This window comes from Camelus ferus, chromosome 26, assembly GCF_009834535.1.
Source record: "Camelus ferus isolate YT-003-E chromosome 26, BCGSAC_Cfer_1.0, whole genome shotgun sequence".
NCBI classification, from domain to species: Eukaryota; Metazoa; Chordata; class Mammalia; order Artiodactyla; family Camelidae; genus Camelus; species Camelus ferus.
In genome coordinates this window covers 4,207,397-4,228,334 of record NC_045721.1, presented here as the reverse complement: position 1 = coordinate 4,228,334, position 20,938 = coordinate 4,207,397, and the positions used below count along the sequence as shown (strand labels likewise).

The 20,938-nt window shown below is 48.4% G+C and overlaps 1 protein-coding gene across 9 annotated transcripts in view; it reads left to right on the top strand.

The window, feature by feature from the left end:
- Positions 1–20,938, top strand: part of TACC1 (transforming acidic coiled-coil containing protein 1) — a 93,374-nt gene that overhangs the window by 31,865 nt on the left and 40,571 nt on the right. For 3 of the 9 annotated variants that reach the window (XM_032468452.1, XM_032468456.1, XM_032468453.1), the window contains exons 2-3: positions 10,764–10,950; positions 11,972–12,087. The exons of 1 other annotated variant lie outside the window; for it this stretch is intronic. In XM_032468452.1, the coding sequence (XP_032324343.1) occupies positions 10,790–10,950; positions 11,972–12,087 (277 nt within the window). In that variant the 5' untranslated portion in view covers positions 10,764–10,789. Of the gene's footprint in view, positions 1–9,342; positions 10,951–11,971; positions 12,088–20,938 lie in introns of those variants that run through there. 5 more of the 9 variants (XM_032468455.1, XM_032468454.1, XM_032468457.1 and 2 more) reach the window with 4 other exon arrangements.

The window sequence follows — 20,938 nt, the reverse complement described above, 5'->3', positions numbered from 1 at the left end:
ACAGGGAGTAGGAGGGGTCATGGTGGAAAAGCTGAGACCTTGTCAGGGGACATCCATCCTACGGGCTTGAGTCCTGTGTCCTTGGCTGGGTCCTGCTGGTGGGGGTGTGGGGGGTGGGGCTGAAAGGGGTTCTGAGTCAGGCCTGAGTCTCTCCCGCCCCTGCACCCAGAGCATCCAGACCACAGGCCCTGCCAGTGGAAGGGTCACGGGAGCTGTGGATTGTGGCTCCAGGAAGGGGAGTGATGCTGGGCGGACAAGGATGGGGAGTCCCTGGTGCAGCCGTGATGCGGCTGCTGTGGGTGGGGGAGTCTTGCTGAGGTAGGTCAGAATGTCTTCAACGAAAGGAAACAGTCAATGATGTTCAGTCCATAAACACCGTATTGAGGAGGAAATCTTGAACTTGCTACTGATTAAAAAGCTGGTCTCCGGTTTAGAGGTTAGAGGCATGCTTCCTGTGCAGAGAGTGAGGGGCTCGGGGGTGATGGACTCCCCAGGGATTCAGGGCGCTTGAGCCAGCAGCACGCCCGGACATCCCCCCGAGGGCCCAGGCCCAGCGTGTCTGATTCGCTGGGTCCAGGTAGGGAAATTGCATTTCTAATTCGCAGGGGATGCTGACATTGCTGGGCCGGGGGCCACAGATTTAAGGCAAAGGACCTAGAGGCTCCATCTACCAAAAAAAGAAAGCAAGAGGGGAAGAAGCTGGGAGGGGCGGGGTGCGGAAAGGAAGCAGTCAGCCAGGGTTTCAGTAAATCCGTTACAGGAGACCCAGACTTCATTAATAATCAAATGTGTTCAAATAAAACCAACGGTGGCGTAGCATTTCCACCCATTTGCCAAAGATTTGGAAGATCAACTGATTCAGTGTGGGTTCGGATTTGGGGAAAGGCTGTCTCCTACCCTGCTGTTTAAAACCGTAAATTAGTTGCAGCCCTTCTGGAGGGCAGTTTGGCTGTGTGTCTCCAAATATATAACGTGTTCTAGAGTTTTAACTCTAAGACAGAATCCTGGAGGCGTGAGAAGATGCGTTGTTCATCTGGGTTCCACTTAAAATGAGGAAAAATACACCTCCTAAATATTCCTCCATGGGGAGAAAATTATGTCATTTAGATAGGCACACAAAGGCTGCAGCCAAGAGGAGATCAGAATGCGGGCTCCACGGGGGTCTGGAAGGGTCTTGGCGGCTCGGTCTGGTTCCCTCTTCCTCCCCTGGATCAGGGCGTACGATGGAAACTGGAGAAGCTGGGAACAAGCCCTCACCTCTAGCAAAGGGCAATATGTATATTTAAATCTCATTTGTTTAAAAGTATCTGTCTGTCTATTTGTCCGTCTGTGTATCCATGCTCATAAGTACATACGTGTGTGTATGTAACAGGGTGATTTGGGAAGGTTCTGTCTACTCATTTAGTGGCCAAATGTTATGGAGCAGACAGAACAAGGCGGACAAGGTGCTTTGTGTCCCTGGGGCGTCCTTCTAGTTGGGAAAGATGGATACTAAGTGGAAAAAATAGAAGTAATTTGATTCCAGGTATAAAAAGTGCCTTGGAAAAAGGAGAGAGAGGTCGTAAGGCGTTAGACAGTCAGCCATCACCCCAGGCTGTTTTTCTTGCTGACAAATTTCATGCAGAGATAACGTGAACTTATTTGACCAATAAACCCAAGTAGGATAACGCTGTATGTCTAAGTTATTGTAGTGCTGGCATTTCTGAAGACATAGCTATTTGAATATCCAACCGCTAGCTTTTGTTTACTGAAGATTATCTCAGAATACATGAACTTGAAAAGCATTTGGGTTCGTTTCTATTATATGTCTGAGAGTTTCAGGAATCCTTTATACGTGTAAGTGCTCAGTTCTCTTCAAATCAATTAAATAGCGCTCTTTTACAAGTTAATTTTAGTAATACCATCCAAAGCTGGAAAATACCATACATTTTTCACGCAGATACATAGACACATACAGACAGATGCAAATACCTATAGCTTCTGTTTTAAAACTTAGCCGTGAATCAGGTAAATTATAAGAGGCTGGATCCAAATTCTGTGTCTCGTGGATGGCACAATTTAAGGTTGCCTGCTCGGATGGCTAAGGCTTTTTATTTGTAATGTGGTGAAGACACTGAAGCTTTCTCAACGCTTTTTCCTCTTCATGTGGCGCCAAATCTGCGATCTTTATTTTGTGTGTGACTTTGTTAATTACGCCGAAGTTTGGACAGTCATCATTCCGACGGAGCTTTGACAGATTCTGTTGCTTCTAGAGTGTTTTCTCCCCATGGTTTGATTTGTGATATTTAGCCATCTCATCCATCTGGAGTTTATCTTACGCTCCAAGGTAAGGGTTTGATTTCATCTTTTCCCATTGCCAACCAATTACTCTTCAATCATTTATTATATAATCTTCCCTTCCCCACTGGCTTGTAACTTCTCTACCACCTAATAAATTTCTCCATCTTACAGGTACGTTTTCTGGGCTTTCTGTTCTGTTTCACAGAACACAAATATGCCTCTCTTTGCATAAATGTGTCTTAATATCTTGCAGAACTAATCCCTTTCTTGCCTCTTCTTTCCCCAAAGAACCTAAAGTATGCTTACCAGTTTAGTTACCCTCCCCACTTTCCAGATAAACTTTTGAAAAATGTTGACAAATCCTCAGAAAAATCCCATAAGAATTCTGGTGGTAATCGCATTAGACCTGTAAATTAATTGGGTAGGATCGCCATCTTTACAAAATTTAGTTTTACCAACTTGGAACATCATTCTGTGTTTGCTTTTATTCAGCTAATCACTTAGCTTACATTTATCCGTGAAGAAAATGAGCAAGGTTACTATCGGGCACTTTTACAAAAGTTCACACCCACAGAAAGGACAGCTTCCCCCTGTCCCGCCGGTACTGTAACAGGGAAGTAAAGACATACATTTTTCTTCAATTTTCACCCACATGCAGTTTCAGAAGCAAATTATGGCAGTGAAACTCTTCCTGTAGAAAGTAATAGGCTGGAAGTAATAGGCTGCATACCACGTGGTGGGGTTCTGAGTTCCCCATCTTTTTCTCCCAGGAAGGTTATGCATCAAAAACACAAGCTACCGTAACGAAGATCCCCACGTCCCCAGAGCAAGGTTTCCGTGGAGTGGGTGTCCCAGTTACTTTGGAAAACTTTTTGTGGTTTTATTCTCTCTTCTGAGCAGATCCTTCTCCCCACATCCTCCCAGCAGTGAATCTCTGCTGCCCTTTCCCAGTGCCCCCCCCCACGCACACAGTCTGCACCTTCTAACTTCCCAGGGACAATGTTTTGTAAATGAAAAGGGGGACACGTATTTATGGGGATAGCAGGTAGAACATTTGATATCAGGATGATCTCAGAAAGTCGGAGCCATCTGACCAATGTTCCTCTGGTCTAACAAATGGGGAGGTTTATTGGGGGAATATTTATTTTATTTTGAAGGGGAGGAAATGAAATGGCCACAGGAGAAGGAATATTATTCTATTTCAATGTCCGTAATTCCCCCGCCTTAGCTCCCACCCTTCCCTGTAACCCTGGTTAATGAAGTAAAGGAGATCTCTCAAAGTCAGGGTAACGTGCGTTATTAGAAACTTAAACTCGTAAATAATTTAGAAAGGGTTTCAGATGGTTTTCGTGTCTCAGGCTCTGTGTATAAAGCTCTCTGATTGGAGGGCCCACTCTTCCTGGTGCCTCATCTGCTAACAAGGAATGTAAGTTGCGCTGAAAAATAAACAAAATGTGCTACATCAGTCATTTTACAAGATGAATACCCGTTTAACAGGCTTTGTGATCTTAGTAATGTGGTTTAGTAGGAAAAACCAACCTGTATCTGCCGGAAGAGACGTTTCTAAGCTTAAAGGTGGTTCACTGCTCTGAGAGGATCTTCTGTGTTTATTGTCCCTTTGCTTGTTTTCAAGTTCAGATTTGTGGTAGTTGGTGGCAAGCATGAGGGACAACGTTGGGGTCATCTTCCTCACGTAGAATGGACCGACTGACTGAATTCTGTTTCTATCTTCTGTGTTCAACAACGGTTTCTCTAACACTCTTACATCCCAGGGGACAGCGCAAAAGTGAACTTGCTTATAAAGTCAGTAAACATGAAGTCATGGCATCTGCTGCGGATGAGGGAGAACCTTGTACACCTGGCTCTTCTGTGACACTGGTTTTGTGTCAACGTCAGAACATATGTGTATTTCTTTTCTGGCTTCTCCAAAAGCTGACCCCGTGTAACTCTGCTCTGGGGCGGTTCTGCTGGAAGGTCTGGTTGTGACCTAAGTTGAATAACATACCTTCTGGGGAAGTCAAACTTTGGTTTTATGATGCAGAACAAAATAGATGAGAGGGTGGATCTGATGAGGTGCCCCCAGAGCAAAGACCAGGGCAAGGATCTCTGAGCAGGCTCTAGGTGGGGAGCTTGGCCAAGTCTTTAACGAATGCAATCTGGATTCCTTCTAATTTTCCTGGAACTCTGAAAAAGTATTAACTATGGACATAAATCCAGCTTTTCTCTTTAAAAAAACAAAAACGAGAAAGGAGGTTCTCTGTACAATGTAAGTTTCAGTGTCAATGCACAATACAGATTCCCTGATCGGGGTGTGTGGGTAGTGGAGGGAAGATCTCAAATCTCCGGGTGATGACAACCCCCAGGTGAAGGACAACATTGGATCTTGTAAGGTTAAGACCATGATGTTAACTTATTTGCATATCATCAGTGCCGTTGTTGGCAATGGCAGTCTCTCACCGGGGGAGTGATGTGTACCGAGTTGTGACTCTGCAGCCCGCGCCCCGTAAGCAGGAAGCCAAGACTGCTGTGGCGGCCCCACATGGCGAGGACTGATGGAGCCACCAGCCCAGAGTGGCTGCGAGGGCATTTTTTTTTTTTTTATTCCAGTTTGATGCAGAACGAAGGAAGGAAACTGAAACTTAGAGACGAGGGTTCCAGATTCCGTTCTGGTGCCAGATAGCGGGGGCACCATTCCAGACAGGTGGTTGCTCTTTCTGCTTCAGTCCACTGTAGTCATCAGCAAACTGAGAAGACCTGTCGCACTCCCTGAGAGGATGGTTGGGCGATTGTGGGGTTGTTAGCAGATAGAGAGACCCCTAAATTAGGAGGCCCACCGAAGTGTGAGTCCTTATCTGCTGGCTGGCAAGAATGCACAGCTGAGGCAGAGGGATGAGTCAAAGCTGCCCTATTTCTCCAAAGAGGAAAAGGAAGGAAAGCCCTTGGCAGGAGAAGGAAAGAAAAGCAGGGAAAGGAAGCGCCTGAGTCGGGGGCTGTCAGCCTAGATGGCCGGTAGGGACAGCTCCTGCCCAGGTCGGGCCGCGTGGGCTTTATGGGAGGCTTCTGCCATCATGACGTCCTCCTTCCAGGTGTGATGGAGCCAATCAGCCCTTGTACAGGCTTTTTCCGGTTGTCATGGCAACCGTCAACCGTCATGGCTCTGGTGGGCGTGTCACTTAGCATGCTAATGCGTTACAATGAGTGTATAGTGAGGCTCGAGGTCCACTGGAAGTCAAATTCTCCACCATCTTGGGCTCCATTGGTTCTAACCAGCTCTTGAGTCTTCTCTGCAGCTGCCTCCTGAGACTTAGATGAGGGTAATTGGTTTCTGTTTGAGGGACAGGCAGGGGTAGGAGCCTGGGGGCAACAGTCTTGGTAACAAAAAGGAAAGTTGCTTTTAATCAGAATGCCTGCAATCTGGTGGACACAGCACTCCCCCCACCCCCCTAAAAAAAAGCTCCAAAGATTCTGTTCAGCCGTGAAAGTTTTAAAGGGAAATGAAGGCACAATCTCAGTTAATGGTTGAGATAGGTGGTCAGGGTTGCCACCCCCCAGTGCTGCAGGCTTGTCCTGATCAATAACTTGAGCTGCTCCTCTGTGACTCAGGGAGGCCTGGGCGACGTCAGCTTTTCTATAAACAAGAGGCAAGAGTTGTAGAGGGGAGTCCCACAGGGTCCTGCTCAGTGTTAGGGTCGGATGAAACTCGACTGATGTAAGGTACAGTTATCATTACATCTTAGAGTCCTTCTGCGCTTAAATATTCAAGAAGAAACAAGTTAAGGGTTGAGGGTGTTTAGCTTGGTGGGCGAGGAGAGAACGTTCAGTGATCAGGTTGATGGTGAAAGCACATGCCAGGAATGCCCTACCACGTCTTCAAAGCTCATCCAGGCGACAGGTGACTCTCAAAACGCAGGATGGGGAGGTTCTGATGAGGCACCTAAATCTAGCTGCCATTTGCTGTTTCAATTCACGTGGGCCAGTGCTTTTTCTCAGCCCTTCAGAGCTGCCCGGCCACTTTGGTTACATCATCAATCTGGCATTTAATCCTAATTGAATTAGATGTATGTTCTGCTCATCAAATTCTTAAATTGTTAGAAAATACAGATAAGTTGATGGGTTTGCCTGGCTGCCCACCGTTTCTGCTTTCTCGGTGGTGACTTTATCTCTGATTCCCTTCATGCCATCCCGGTCCCAGCCTCCTTCCCAGCCTCTTCCTCTCCCTCAAGGTCGCCTCTCACACACAGGCCTTCTCTTTTCACCGGCTGTCGGAAATGCTTATCTTCTTTCTTTGCAGAAGCAGTTTCCTTTTCCTTCCATTGTAAAAGGTTCCGCATCGTGCGTGGACTGCTCACCACTCCGACACTTACTGAACAAGAGGAGTGGAAGATAAGGAGGCCAGTTCCAGGTTTCACCTCTTCCACCCCAGGCCACAGATTATTGCCGGAATGATCTTTCTAAATGGAAATGTAACTTACCTGCTCCAAAGCCCAGTGACTCCCCTCCATCCAGGCTCCTTGGGCCACGCAGGCGTACAAATGTCTTCTGTTTGCCCTGCACCATGTTGGCCTCTGCAAGGTTTAAAACAACTTAAATTAGTAAGAACAGGAAAGCTTGGAAGATGGCTTATAAAATCCAGGGTTTGTGGTGGGAGGGTATAGCTCAGTGGTAGAGCGCGTGCTTAGCGTGCACGAGGTCCTGGGTTCAATCCCCAGTACTTCCATTAAAGAAAAAAAATTCAGGGTTTGGGTGATGGTTAGATGGGCTCCAAAAACTGGGTCAGGTCACCCCTTAGCCACAGCAGTGTTTTCTGGATGACACAGCTACTACCCAGGCCTTGTCACTTCCCCCCACTACAAGGTCAAGTTCAACTTGAGTTAAGGTCTCCCCCATAACAGGTGTGCGGATCCTTCCCCAGCAATCAGGCCCCACCCTGCCTCTGCCCTCCCCTCCTGCTGCGTTCCCACGGGCATTCTCCCCGTAGCCAAGCCACTAAGTGGATAATTTCCTTGTGTGAGAGTTTGCTGACTCATATATTTTATTCTGTTTTTTTTGTTTTTGTTTTTTTTTTTACCAAAGAGACCCATTTTGCAGACCCCTCTGGAGCATCCATTTAGCAGCAAGGTGTGTGGCTGGCCCTGCCACCACCGTGGAGTGTTTCAAGGAGTGTCATTTTAGATTTTCATGGTGTATTGATCCAAAGCCTCTGCGAAGGGCAAGAAGCACAGGAAGAAAGAGAACAGTTGGGCCCTTCCTCTGCTTACGGTCATTTCCAAAACCAAGACGTGCCATTTGGTCAGGAATTTGCAGACATTCTGCTCCGTGAGGCTAAGAGTGCAGCGGCAAAAAGATTTACCTTGGTTGTCAAACATCGCCCATTCTTTCCCAGAGTTACAGGGAAATTGGTATATCGCTTAGCCTCATTATTTGTACTTCTGGAGAAAAAAAATCAATTAGAGCTATTGAGTAATTACTTTACTGCTGTTCACATTAAGTTCGAAAGCTTGCAGAGGATGGATTTTCAGAAACCCAGGCCTTTGCTTCTCCATTTTCGAGAAATTGCTGTATACGCTGAGCTTTGTCTTGCCGGCGTCATCACTCGTATGCGTTCTGTTCTGTGCTGCTTCAAAATCCTGATTTCCCCAGGAAGAGTCAGGCTTAAGGAATCTATGTCACCCTAGCCAAGCTTCTCAGGTCTATTTGTAACCTACAATATTGCTTTTCTGCACATTTATTGAATACCCTGCTGAGGGTGTGGCCCTGTCCTGATCTCTGGGGAAACAAAAATAAACCAGTAAATACAGTGTGGTTCCTGCTGGTTAGAAGCTTATGGTCCAGAAGTGGGACAGTCACATACGCAGATCTGCAATATATACTGTGCTCAGTGTAGGGTGACCTTACATCCTGGGACGTCCTGGTTTATGTCTGTGGTCCTGGTGTAACTATTAGCAGTGCCCCCCTTTCACAGCTATCTAAGGGCCACGGTAAAAGCCTCTATGAATGTTCTGGGTACAGAAATGGTGGAAAGCAGGGAGAAATCAGCCTGCTTTCCCAGAGCCGATACTCTGGCTGGGTGAGGAAGAAGTCTGGGCAGTCAAGGTCTAGAGACTGGAGGTGGAGGGGGCGGGGATGAGGTGTGCAAAACTCTGCAGGCAAGAGGGAGATTGTTCCGGAAGCAGCAATCCATTGGCTAAAGCTGGTCCTTGTTTCCCAAATTTCTCCTGTGAAAAAAATTCCCCAGGACACTTGGTAAAAAATGTAGATGTGCAGATCCTGCTGGCAGTTTGGATTTGTGTCTTGATCAAGAAGCACCCCCGTTGATTCCTGGACATAAACACGATTCAGAACCAGTTCTCTAGTGATCACAGCTAGGATTCCAAAAGGCCGGAATAGAGGGGAGAGGAACGGCAAGACTAGAGCACAAGTCACAGAGCAACCAGGCAAGGGCGACCCCAGCTGAGAAAACTCTCAGAGGTGGAACCAGCTGGGAGACATTTACAGTAGCTCTATGAAAAATGGGACTGCAGGGACTGTCAGACACAGCCAGGATGCAGAGGAATGAAAAGCTTGGAGGGCTATTCAGGAGGAAGAATGAACAGGATCTAGTATATAGCAATTACTGATTTACATGGGTCATAAGATTTCCAAGCAGCAAAACACTTGTGTCAGACCTAGGAACCTGGGGGGTCCTTATAAATAATCTGAAGGTTTATGTGATGAGCCATAAACCTAAAAATAATAACAGTTGGATAGTGTTTGGGTTCTTTCATGTAGACCTAAAACACACACACACACACACACACACACACACACACACACACAAAACAAAAACCGACTCCTGTTTATTTCACATCTCTGTAGTCCCCAGAAGTTGTGACAGTTGTGACAGTTGTGATGTGTTTATCTCTGGGAAGGGGCTGAATGAATTCTAAAGCATCCAGATAACCCAACCCTTTAGTCTAGACTTCAAAAGACAAACCTCTGCCCTTCTGTTATGGGAAGAGTACCTGCCATGCCGTATCTTGCATTATTTTTGCTTTTGTTTTTATTATTGAATGTGTAAGACAGCCATGATTCATCAGCAGTATGCATGCCGACCCCTTCCAGGGGAGACGTCTCTTTGGCACCTTCAGCTTGACTGTTCCTAAATTCTGGGGCTGCTTTCTCTATGGGAACCTGCAGCCACCCCACAGATTGGCTGCAACTCTGGAAATTAACTCGGAACTCCTTATTCAGGCAAGATCATTAAGCCTGGATGTTTGAGGCAGTCCTTTCACTTGGTGCATTGCTGATTCTGAGCAGGGCAAGGCCAAAGTGGAATCCCTGAATGGAAAATGAAGAAAACTCGAAGAGACCTCTATTTCCCTCTGCCTTCAGCCATAGAGGGTGTTTATTTTGAAGGCTGCCGTCACCAGGCCTGTTGGCTGACTTCTGAAGCAGCAAACGAAGTCGGAAATCAAAGACTTAGAAGTTATGAAAAGAAAGAGTCAAAAAGAACGAGGAACCCATCAGGCTGTCATTTCGCAGGGTAATTTAGCGCCTGTTTTACCCAAGGCCGGGCCACGGCGCATCCACCTGTGCGGACTGGGGAGGGACAAAGCATCCACAGTTCCAGTCCTTGGCTTCTCTTGCAGCGTTGCTGAGGGATTTCCAAATCTTAGGAGTGATGGGGTTGAAGGTGAACCGGCTGAATTCTTCCAGGCGGTCACTACTAGGGAGGGGAAAACACCCACCACTGCGACCTCAAAGTTTTTTACAAAAAGGGGTTAAACTTCTCTGCGACCCAGTATCACCCACGCCATTAAGTAGCGGTGGCAAGATAAAAAAAAAATAATAATAAAAAGGGAAGGAGGAACAGGCCAGCGTGCACGGAGCCGGAAAACAGACCGTCCCCGCTGCGGCCGCGGGCAGAGCTGTTAGAGGCGCCCGGGTCCTCGGCCAGCGGCCAGAGTCGCAGCCGGGAAGCCCCTTCCCGCAGTGCGGGCGCGACCAGCGTGGCGCCGCGGCGGGGGGATCCGGCCGGCAAGCCGCGCACTTCAAAGGCCCGCCGCCGCCTGCCGCCCCCGCGGGCGCGCGCGAATAGTACGGTCCGAGGGGGCGGCTCCTGGGGTGCGGCTCCGCCGCAGCTGATGCGCGCCCGGCCGGCGGGGAGGCGGGAGCCGGGCCGCCGGGCAGCCGGACCCTGAGCCCCGGAGCCGCCAAGGCCGAGCCGCCGGGCGCCGCGGGCCCCAGCCCCAGGAAGGCCCCAGGAGAGGCATCTTCCCCCGCGGGAGTCGCCGGACGCGGGGGCGCCGCGGCCGCGCGTTCCGCAAGGAGGACGAGGAGGAAGCGGCGCAGCTTGCCGGCCGAGAGGAAGCGCTCCACCCGCGCCCCCGACGGCGCTCGTTTAACCACATCCGCGCCTCCGCTGGAAACGCGTCCAGGCGCCTGTCACCGGTTCCCTCCATTTTGAAAGGGAAAAAAGGCTCTCCCCCTTCCCCTCCTCCTAGGAGCCGGAGCCGGAGGAGCCGCGCTCATGGCGTTCAGCCCCTGGCAGATCCTGTCCCCCGTGCAGTGGGCGAAATGGACGTGGTCCGCGGTGCGCGGCGGGGGTGCCGGAGAGGACGAGGCCCGAGGGCCCGAGGGCGACCCCGAGGAGGAGGACTCGCAAGCCGAGACCAAATCCTTGAGTTTCAGGCAAGTACACGCGTTCCTGCCGAGATGCACACGCGCTGCCATCCATCCATCTGCGGCTCATTCTGTGTGCGTGTTTGTGGTCGCCACCCGCGTAACCGTGTTCATGGCAATGCTGCGTCCCTGCCTGTAACCAGGTCCCCGCTGTGCATTCGAAAGTTCAGGATGTTCTGTCCTCCCGGGTGTCTTCTCCCCCAGCCCTTCTCCATTTCAGTATGAGCTTTCTGAACCTAACCCAGCATCTGCAGTCCCTCCGCATCCCCGTCTGCCTCGGTCACTTTCTCTAAGCTTGAACCTCCCAGCCCCCGCCCCAACACACACACACACACACACACACACACACACACACACACACACACACACACGAGTCAATCGTGGATCACACCCTGTGGAACTTGGGGCCCTCCCTTGTGGGGAAGAAGTCACTCCCAGGCCTTCCTGGGGCCCCACTGTGTCCCATATATGCACCCTTAGTAAAGAAGGTCGCGTGATGACAGGCCTCTGGCAGCTGGTGAGAAATGGTGGTCTCTACTGAGCTGTCTGTCACCCGTAAGATTGCGGAAGGCAGGTGACAGCATTCTCGGCCTCCTGCCGAGTGAATTCCAACCAGGTAGAGGCCTGCGGAAGAAAAAGGCATCCTGGCGAGAGAATTGGCTTAATTTTTTTAGGGTGAGGGGGCAATCTTAATTTTTAAACCTCCAGGAAAGGGCTCTTGGGAGAAAAGGAGTCTGTTGCAAAGTGCTTTAGGGGGATGTCACAGGGAAGGATGACCTCAAAAATAAAGGGTGCTGGAGAAAGACTCTGGAGGACGGAGATTTCAGGGAGACGGAGACCAGACAGAAGCCGGAGGAGGGCCCTGTTAGGAAAATCCACAGCAGCTCCCACCGGCCAGTCCACACTGAGGGCCCGTGGGTTGTAAAGTTAGGCCAAAATACTGGACGTTAGCCTTTGTGTATGTGGAGGCTCTAAAAGGTGTCAGAAATACCGTTGAAAGTGGTAATTCCCCATTTTTCCCCCTTGGCAGCTCGGATTCTGAAGGTAATTTTGAGACCCCTGAAGCTGAAACGCCCATCAGATCGCCGCTCAAGGACTCCTGTGATTCACAGCTGGGACTGGCAGGCCCTGGGGCCAAAACCCAAGGTAAAGACTTTCATTTTCTGCCTCTTTTGTTTAAAGTTTTGAAAATGTAAATGAGGGAAAGAAAAGTGTTCACTTAGGGCCATTTGAAAAGGTTGAGATTGTCTCCTTCCTGAGCAGGAGCTGTTTGAAAGCTGCTGGTTTATTTGAAATGATTTTTTTGTTGTTGTTAGTTTTTACAAAAAACAAGTGGGGTGGTCAGAGGCTTTCTTCCTGAAATAGGTTGTACGTTTGCAGAATGAGATTATCATTAATTGAACACTCCTGCTAGGCCCTTCCCCTCAGCCCCTGAAAAACAAAAAACGTGTGTGGTAACGCCAAGGTGGAGGAATGCTTAGATTTGCTTCACACGTTTCTCCAGAGTGTAGCTGGAGACAAGAATTAGAGGTAAGTGTTGCCTTTTTTAGATAAAGAGGAATCTTAAGAGGCTGTTGCAGAATTGTTTACCTCTTCCTCATCCCCCAGGGATGGTGGTAAGTCCCCGGGAAACCCCGGCCCCTCAGCCCAACCTTGAGCCTGCCCTTCACCTCCAGAAGCTGCTGCTCTTCCCCTTTGTTAGTAAAAACCATTTTTGTCACCCGGCCAGTTCTGAGTTAAGCGTCACCAGTGCTGATGGAGTTTATCTCTCCGTTCAGTTAATAGAACGCAGGGAAGCAGTCCCGTGCCCACCAGGCAAGCGCTGTGGAAGGAGATGGCGCTTTCAGAGGGGAAGCAAAATCCATATGTCAGCTTGTCTTCAGTGTTGAGGGGAAAGATAAAGCAGGGGAAGGAGGAACTGAGCGTATGTGGTGCGGGTAGGAGATGTGAAGGCAGATGAGGGGGAGCCTTCCTGATCAGGGGACTTGAGCAGAGCCGGGAAGGATGATGGGGGGCACGGCTGGGCAGGTTCCTGACCAGACAGCTTTCTCAGCAGAGAGACTGGCACCTGCTAAAGTCTGAGACAGCGCCTGCCTGCGACAGGGGGAGGCCCTCTGGTGGCAGGGTGGCAGCATGTTTGGAGCCCCGGGAAGAGGCCAGGGTGGCTGCAGTGACTAGGCAGGGAGTAGTGGAAGCTGAAGTCATGCAGGTCCAGGGACGTCTGGACCTTAACATAGCGATGCTTTGATTTTCTTTCTGACTCAGAGAGGAAGTCACTGGAGGATGCGTTTGCTTCCTAGGGCTGCCCATAAAAAGTGCCACAGACTGCGTGGCTTAAGACAACGGAAATTTATTCTCTCACAGTTCTGGAAGCTAGAAGTCTGAAACCAAGGTGTTGGCAGGGCCTTGCTCCCCCCAAAGGTTCTGGGGAAGAATTCTTCCCTGTTTCTTCCTGGCTTCCGGCAGTTGCTAGCATTTCTTGGTGTTCTTGACTTGTGGCAGTGAGACTCCCATCTCTGCCTCCTTCATTAGATGGCCAGCTTCTCCCTGTGTGTCTCTGTGCCTTTCTTATAAAGACACCAGTCACTAGATTTAGGGACCTTCCTAATCCAGGTGGACCTCATCTTAACTACATCTACAAAGGTACTACGGTTGACCCTTGAACAACACATGTACGAACTGTGCTGGTCCACGCGTATGCTGGTGTGGAGGGTTTTTGACTGTGCTGGGGTGGGGGGCCCCTGCGTTGTTCGAGGGTCAGCTGTATTTCCCGATGCGGTCACATTCACAGATGCGGGGAGTTAGGTCTTCAGCGCATCTTTTGGAGGGAACACAGTTCAGCCCACGGCAGAGGGCTTTGCAGACAGGGCTCGTGTTTTGACTTCCTTTTTCAAAGGCTAACTGGCTGCTGTCTGGAGAAGGAACTGTAGGATGGATGTCTTTATTCTCCCAACAGTTATTGTGCTTTCTTGCTTAGTAACTTCCTCGTGGGGCTCTGGGCTTCATGACGGAGCTAGAATTACTGGGGCGATGACATCAGCTTTTCGTGAGCTGGTTTTGCTTCAAGGTGGTGAGCTCGATGCTGGGCTTCCCTGCTGAGGATTCGGGGGCAGAGTCCTCCTGGGAACGGGCACGATTCCTGCTGGAGGGCTGCCTTGTAGCAGTCTCAGTGACGTAAGAGGCCACTTCACAGCTTCCCTTTTCTTCTCTTGAGATTGGCAGATCAGAAGGGAGATTTGAAAGCCTGAAAGAACTGTTCTGTGATCAAATTTAAATAAAGCTTACAGGATACGTTAAGTAGCTGTTTGAAAGCCTCTTTGAATTGCTCAGCTTGGCCTCCCCCTCCCTCACTGCTCGGTCAGCTGGTAGCCTGATTCATCCTGACACATTCTTTGCTCATTGAATAGAGGCCTGTATGGCCCAGGCCCCCAGAGCCACACGGACCCAGGTGGTCCCTTCTGTGCCACTGACTCATTTTTACAAGTTTTGGTAACTTCTAGCTCATACTCCCTTCTTCACTCTCTCTAGCAGTTTTCCTTTTTGAGAATCATGGACCAGGAAAGTTCTGTGGAGTAGATCGTAATTGCAGACCATGTATATGGCCGGGGGTACAGACTAGGGAACAACCACTAAGTATTGTGAAATCTTTCAGTTTAAAGTCTTTAAATAAAGACCATCAGCCTGGTAGTATCCTGCCTTCTCAGACTTCTTCAACCCAACACCTAGTCCTGGTCCAGAGCCCTGTTGATGATGGCCTTTTCATATATACACAGAAAATGTTTTTGTTTGTTTATTTGTTTGTTTAAAAAAAAAAAAGACAGACAGAGGTCTAATCAAGGAAGATATCAGTGGGCAAAAATTCCCAGAGTCTAATGTTGAAGTCTAATTTCTGGGCCTCAATGGTTCTCTTTCTCCCCAAACTGTTGATTATTTAGCTCCTGATAAAGTTAGTCTTTTATATTCCTGTGGTTCTAGAGAACGGTGGGACAGCAGGTAGATTGTATAAGACTGTGTCTTCTGTGGGGCTGATCTGTGAGTTGTTACCCAGTCAGGGGGTCAGAGTTAACACACGTAAAAGATCCTGGCTCCCTGGTGTGTCAGGGCCCTCAAATGTGTGGCCTTACATCTGTACCCAGGGCCTCCATCTAGTTCTTTGGACTCACAGAAACATCTTCATCTATTTTGGGTTACTTTTCTTTTTATTGGACGCTTTTCTTTTTTTTGGACGCTTTTTAGGGACTTAAAAGTATCTGAATGCTATACAGACATATCTCATTTTATTGTACTTCGCAGATACTACATTTTTTATGGATTGAAGGTTTGTGGCAACTCCTGCATTGTCAGATGATAGTTATCTTTTTTTTTTTTAGCAATAAAACGTATTTAAATAAAGATATATATATTGTTTTTAAGACAGTGCTATTGCAAACTTAATAAATTACAGAAAAATATAAAAATAACTTTTTTATGCACTGAGAAACCAAAAACAGTGCCAGTGACTCATTTTGCACATCATACTCACTTCATTGCAGTAGTCTGGGACCAAACCCACAGCATCTCCGAGGTACGCCTGTAATAACTCTAGAGTTGTATGCCATCCTAGGAATTAGACGTGGGCGAGGTTGTGGAGTTTTGTTTAAGCCACAGATAGAAGCCAGTTTCAGACTAACTGGCAAAATAAAACTATAGCCAGAGAGGTTTCTTGGATATACGAGAGTGGTGGCTATAGTGTTGGGGCCAGTAGTTCTGTGTTTGCTATCTGTCTGCCTTTCTCCGAAAGGGATGTTTAAGTTGCTGGTGTCACTGCTCTTTCTCTTTGCTGGGAGGTGTGTCACTGAGGAGACGTCGCCTACCTAGGAAAGAGGTACAATCTCAAGTTCATCCCTTTTTTTTTTTTCTGCTGATGGACTGTGGTTTTGTCCAGTATTTTAGATTATAAAAGCTGCAGTGGATGTCTGCTAATTGAGGCCTCCCCCAGCATGCACACACCCCTTTATTTACAGATTGTTACCTTTCTTTGAGGGAGAGAATTTTAACTCAGGCTGAAGCTCTCCTGTGCCCTAGGAACAACTCCCCAGTTTGATGTGCTGATTAGATTGCCTAGATATTTCAAACACATACTCCAGAATAGCAGGGGAGAGATAAACAGGATCAATCCGTAGATATTTACTGCTGGATGCCTGGGGAGACTGCAGAGCTGTTGACACAGTTTGGGTTCGTCTAAATCAGGCATCAGCCAACTCATGGGCCAAACCTGGCCTGCTACAGCTTCTTACTGTTCTGCCCAAGAGCTAAGAACTGTCTCTACGTTTTTAAATGGTTGGGGAAAAAAATACTTTGTGATGTGTGAAAGCGATGTGAAATTCAAACTTCAGGGCCCACAAATAAAGTTTTATTGGAAGGCAGCCACGCTCGCTCAGTTAAATGTTGTCTGTGGCCGCTTTTGCACCGAGGTTTCAGGGCTGAGGACTGGAACAGAGACCAAATGGCCGGCAGAAGCCTGAGGTAGTTACCCTTTGGCTCTTTATAGAAAAGTTTGCTGACTTAGATACACGCCTATGACAATTTTGATGAAATTGTGAAGTTTGAGTGATTTGGGGTGATGGCTTTTAAAAAGCTACAAGGCTACACCTGATTAATTAACAAATGAACCATGGGTGCTGGGAGCCATTCAGGTAAGGCTTCAGGGAGAGGCTGGTTTGGGCTGGCTGGCTGTCTCCCTCCCAGACAGATGTTTTGCTCTGTCGCTCTACCGCATTGTCAGTTAACTAAAAGATCTGATAAAAAAAGGAAATTAGGGAAGAATGAGGAAAATTTTGGAATCATTTGCTGGAAGTACAAAGATACAGACTTTTTCACTTTTGCCCATTAAGTGTTTTTAATGTAACTTTTGAGAATCTGTAATCTGATTGTTACTATGGGATATTGTTGGTGTACACTGTGTGGTTGACATGGTGTCTGTATTGGATTGTTGTAGACTCTGTGCATATAAGACCTAAAATGGAGATCTCATTAAAATATAAGTGTTAGATTTTTGATTCTAAAGCTTTGGGCTACACATACAAGCAAATACTACACAAACATTTTTCATGAGGTACTTACTGGAGAGTTCCAGTATGAACCATATCTATAAGCATGGTTCTCCTGAGAGATTTTAACATCCTTTCCCTGCCCCCTACCACAGGGATTGCATCATTAGAGTTTCCTAGAAACAGTGGGACTAAGAACCCTTACTGTTACCTAGTCTGATAATTCAGCCCATGTGGCTCCTTGGGTAACATCCCAGGCTGATGCTCTTATTTTTGATTTTAATTTTTTGGCGTGATTGTCTCTTTCACTTTTGATTTTATTTTTACTTTTATAATTCTATTTTTATAAAATGTCTAGGGCTTGAAAACCTCAGTAGCATGATACAAGTCCACTTCCGCCCTCCCCTCCTCCAACCATTGAATGTTTGTAGCCCTCAGCTTGGACAGTCCTACCAGTTAGTAAGTGGGGTCAGGCCGTGTTTCTGTGTTGCTTTACTTACACTAGTAAATGACCCGAGGAGGGAGCACCTCACTTCTATACGGCGCTCCACCCAAAGGGAGTGGACTCGTGGGGGAAAAGTATAGTTTTCCCAGCAGAGATCTCAGAGGATGTAGAACCACAGTGTTTGAATAAAACACTCGGGGGCGGAGCAAAATCTGCCTTGCCGGAAGTGAAGATTTTAGTAACCGTCAAAGCAGTATCGTTCTTTGCAGATGAATAGTAAATTCAAGACCATCTTAAGTGTTGCAATGATTAAACTCATTTCAGACTTGCATTTCCCAGTCTGGGGCTTACCTGAGCGTCAAATAAAACAGTATCACTTACTTTGAGAGTTTCTGGCGGTGGAGGCATTTTCTCGGGGTGGGAGGTGTCGGGGGCAAGCCTTCTCAAATTATGTTGCTACCATTTAATGTTCCACCTAAAAACTGGATGTGATCTAAAGCCACTGAAACATTTAAAGGGCAGTCATGATATCTTTTTTGAGTGACCAGCACTGCCATTCACAGGAAGCCCCTGTGAATGGATATAAACCATTTTGTTACGGTCTCCTGAACTCAGATTAGAGATGGGAAGATCATGGCTTATCCACCCCAAACAGCCATCTCTGTGGGAACTTGATAACTGAGAGTTGCTGACTTGTCCGCTGTTAACACTGGGCCTAGCGAGGGACCATGCTGGTGAGTTCAAGATCTCACCCTCACCTTTGCGTAGACATGAACCTAATTTTGTGGGTTCAATGCAAACATGATTGGGTCCTCAGGGGTTAGATTGATGGTGGCCAAACTTGTAAGGGGATAATAACCAAATGGAGTACTTCATTAATTCACCAATGAGAAATGTAATTTGAGGGGGGGAATGTGTAGTTTGGTGGACCTGTTTGGCAGGCACAAACAATGTCTTAGCCAGTCCAGGCTAAGGCTCTTCTCTGTGTCTTTGCTGGAAATCATGACAACAAAGTCCTCATCGCCACCAAAAGATTTCCCACCACAAGATTCTCTCTGCAGGGAATGTATGGATCTCTCTCTTTACTGAATTCAGAGAAGACTTATCAAAAGGAATAAAAGTTCTTAAAATGATGCCAGGACAGAGTATGTGATGGGGGAAAACATCTTTAGTGTCTTGTTAAATGATACTAATTTTAAAAAGAAATCAGAGGCTACGTCTTCCACGTGTGTTAACTTGACATGTATAATGTATGAAGTATAAAGTGTATTTTATGAGTTTTGAGCATCAGAAACTTGCAGCACCATTTAGACATGGAGTCAGAATAGGGGAAATCGTCTCTGGGTCAGCAGTGCTTTTGGATTGAAAACATTTTGCTGCCTTAATGCTGAGCTTCAGCTCCTCAGTGAGGAGTAAAGATGGAATGGACACGTTCCATAATGTCTCCGGCTTCACGCTCCACCTGTGCATCGGGCGTGGGTGAGGACAGGCAGGTGCAGGGAGATGTGGGCAGCCTTCTGGGACTCAAGCACCTATTCTGGAGAAGAAAGAGTGCTTTCTGAGAGGGCGGTATTAGTTATCTCCTGCTGCATGACAGATGACCGCACAACTCACTAGCAGCTTAAAACAATAAACATTTGTTATCTCCCATAGTTTTCATAGGTCCAGAATTTGGGTGCAGCCTAGCTGGGTGGTCCGGCTTGGGGTTGCTGTGAGGGCGCAGTCACGACGTTGGCTGGGGCTCTGTAGTCATCTGAAGGCTTGACTGGGGCTGGAGGACCCCTCCTCAGGCAGCTCCCCCATGTCTGGCATCTTGATGCCGGCTGTTGGCGGGGGGCCTCAGCTCTTGACCGCACGGGTGGACCCCTCTCTCGGCGGGGTTGCTTGAGTGGTCTTCCAGCGTGGCAGCTACAGTGTCGCTGATGGCAGCCTCAGAAGTCGCACTGTTACTCCACAGTACCCTTTCGGTTCCACGGGTCCAAGGGCGTGAATACCAGGAGGTGGGACTCCTCCAGGACCATCTTGGAGGCTGGCTGCCACAAGCCCGTCACTCTCCTCCTTTGGGGCCTCTGCCCTGCCTCCCCCACCCCTTCCTTCTGCCCCTCTTCTTAGGGTGCGGGAGCAGAAGAGGGGGAAGAAATGATGTGCTTTCAGCCAGGGTCCCCATCCTGTTCTGGGGGCGTCTCGTTGCTCTGTCTGGAGGCTCCTCTCTTGCCCAGCGTTCCACTGCTTTCTCTTTATCCTGTGTCAGCTTCCTAGCCCTGTGTGGGCGGTTGCTGCTTTGTGAGAGAGGCAGTTGGTGTTTTGAATCGTGGAGTAATTATCCCCAGAGAGATGTGCTTTATGGTGGTGAGGCAGCCGAGAGTGAAGTCCTCCTTGTGGGTTCAGTTAGCCCGTTTCTCCTCGCCGTGCTGGGGATGGGGCAGAAGGCTCTGGAACCGTGGCTTCAGACAGCTCAGCAGCACTCCTGAGTGAGGAGAGAAGCCGGATTCACACTGTTGGCTCAGCTCCTGGGGAGGACTTGTGTCCTGGGGGGCAGATCCTCCTGACTAGTGGGCCCCACCCTCTTATCTCCGTGTAACCTTGGCCTTCAGAGGGCGGGGTTGGGCTCTTTTTAAGCAAAACAGCACAGGGCGCTGGTTTGGAAATTTGAAGTACTTTCTTCATCCTTAGTACAAGCTTGTTCAGTTTAGAGCGACTTTCTGGAATATTCTCTACCTGCAGAGTCTTGTATATTAGCATGAGCCTCTCAGAAGTTAGAAGTTTATTTCAGGAGGACAGCCTGGCACCTGGCCCCCCGTCTCTTACAAAAAGCAAGTAAATGACACCCAGCCCGACCCCCAGCTTCCGGGTAATGTTCTAGTTTGGCGGGTTTTTTGGAGGGTGGGGAGGAGGAGGTTTGGACAGTTAGTTTGTTGTCTGGGTTCAGGCAGGGTGTGTGGGGGGGTGTTTTTCTGCCTTAAGCAGTGACATCTTAACCTTCACGACATACCGAGACTGTCTTAACTCACCCGCTTGGAAGCCCCTGGTCACTCCCAGGCTCTGGGTGACCTGGGGCCCCAGAGTTGTCAGGGGAGTGGGATCGCTGCAGCCCACCCTTCGGGTCTACCCAGTGGGCCTGGAAAAGGCCTCCTTGTCCCGGTGTCCTGCCCCCAGGATACTGCAGTGTGTCCAGTTCTATGCCATTTTGAGGCCGAGGCCCTTGTCTGGGCAGCTGAGAATGTACAGATACAAAATATATTTCAACTTTGGGGGAATCAGAGGGACCCAGAACTCAGAGATGCGAAACTCAAAAAACAAAAAACAAAAACCCTTCACATTTTGGGCACTTGCCCTAAATGCTAAATATGCCTGATTAACAGCCCCCTCGGGTCAGACCACTTTAGTAGAAAGGGGTGGCGTAGTGCCAGTCACACTTGTTTCCCCCCAAAGCCCTTGGTTCACACACACAGGAGAGCAGAACAGGATGGGAGGGGGGACCGGGGCAGGGAGAGCAGGGTGGGAGGGGGGACCGGGGCAGGGA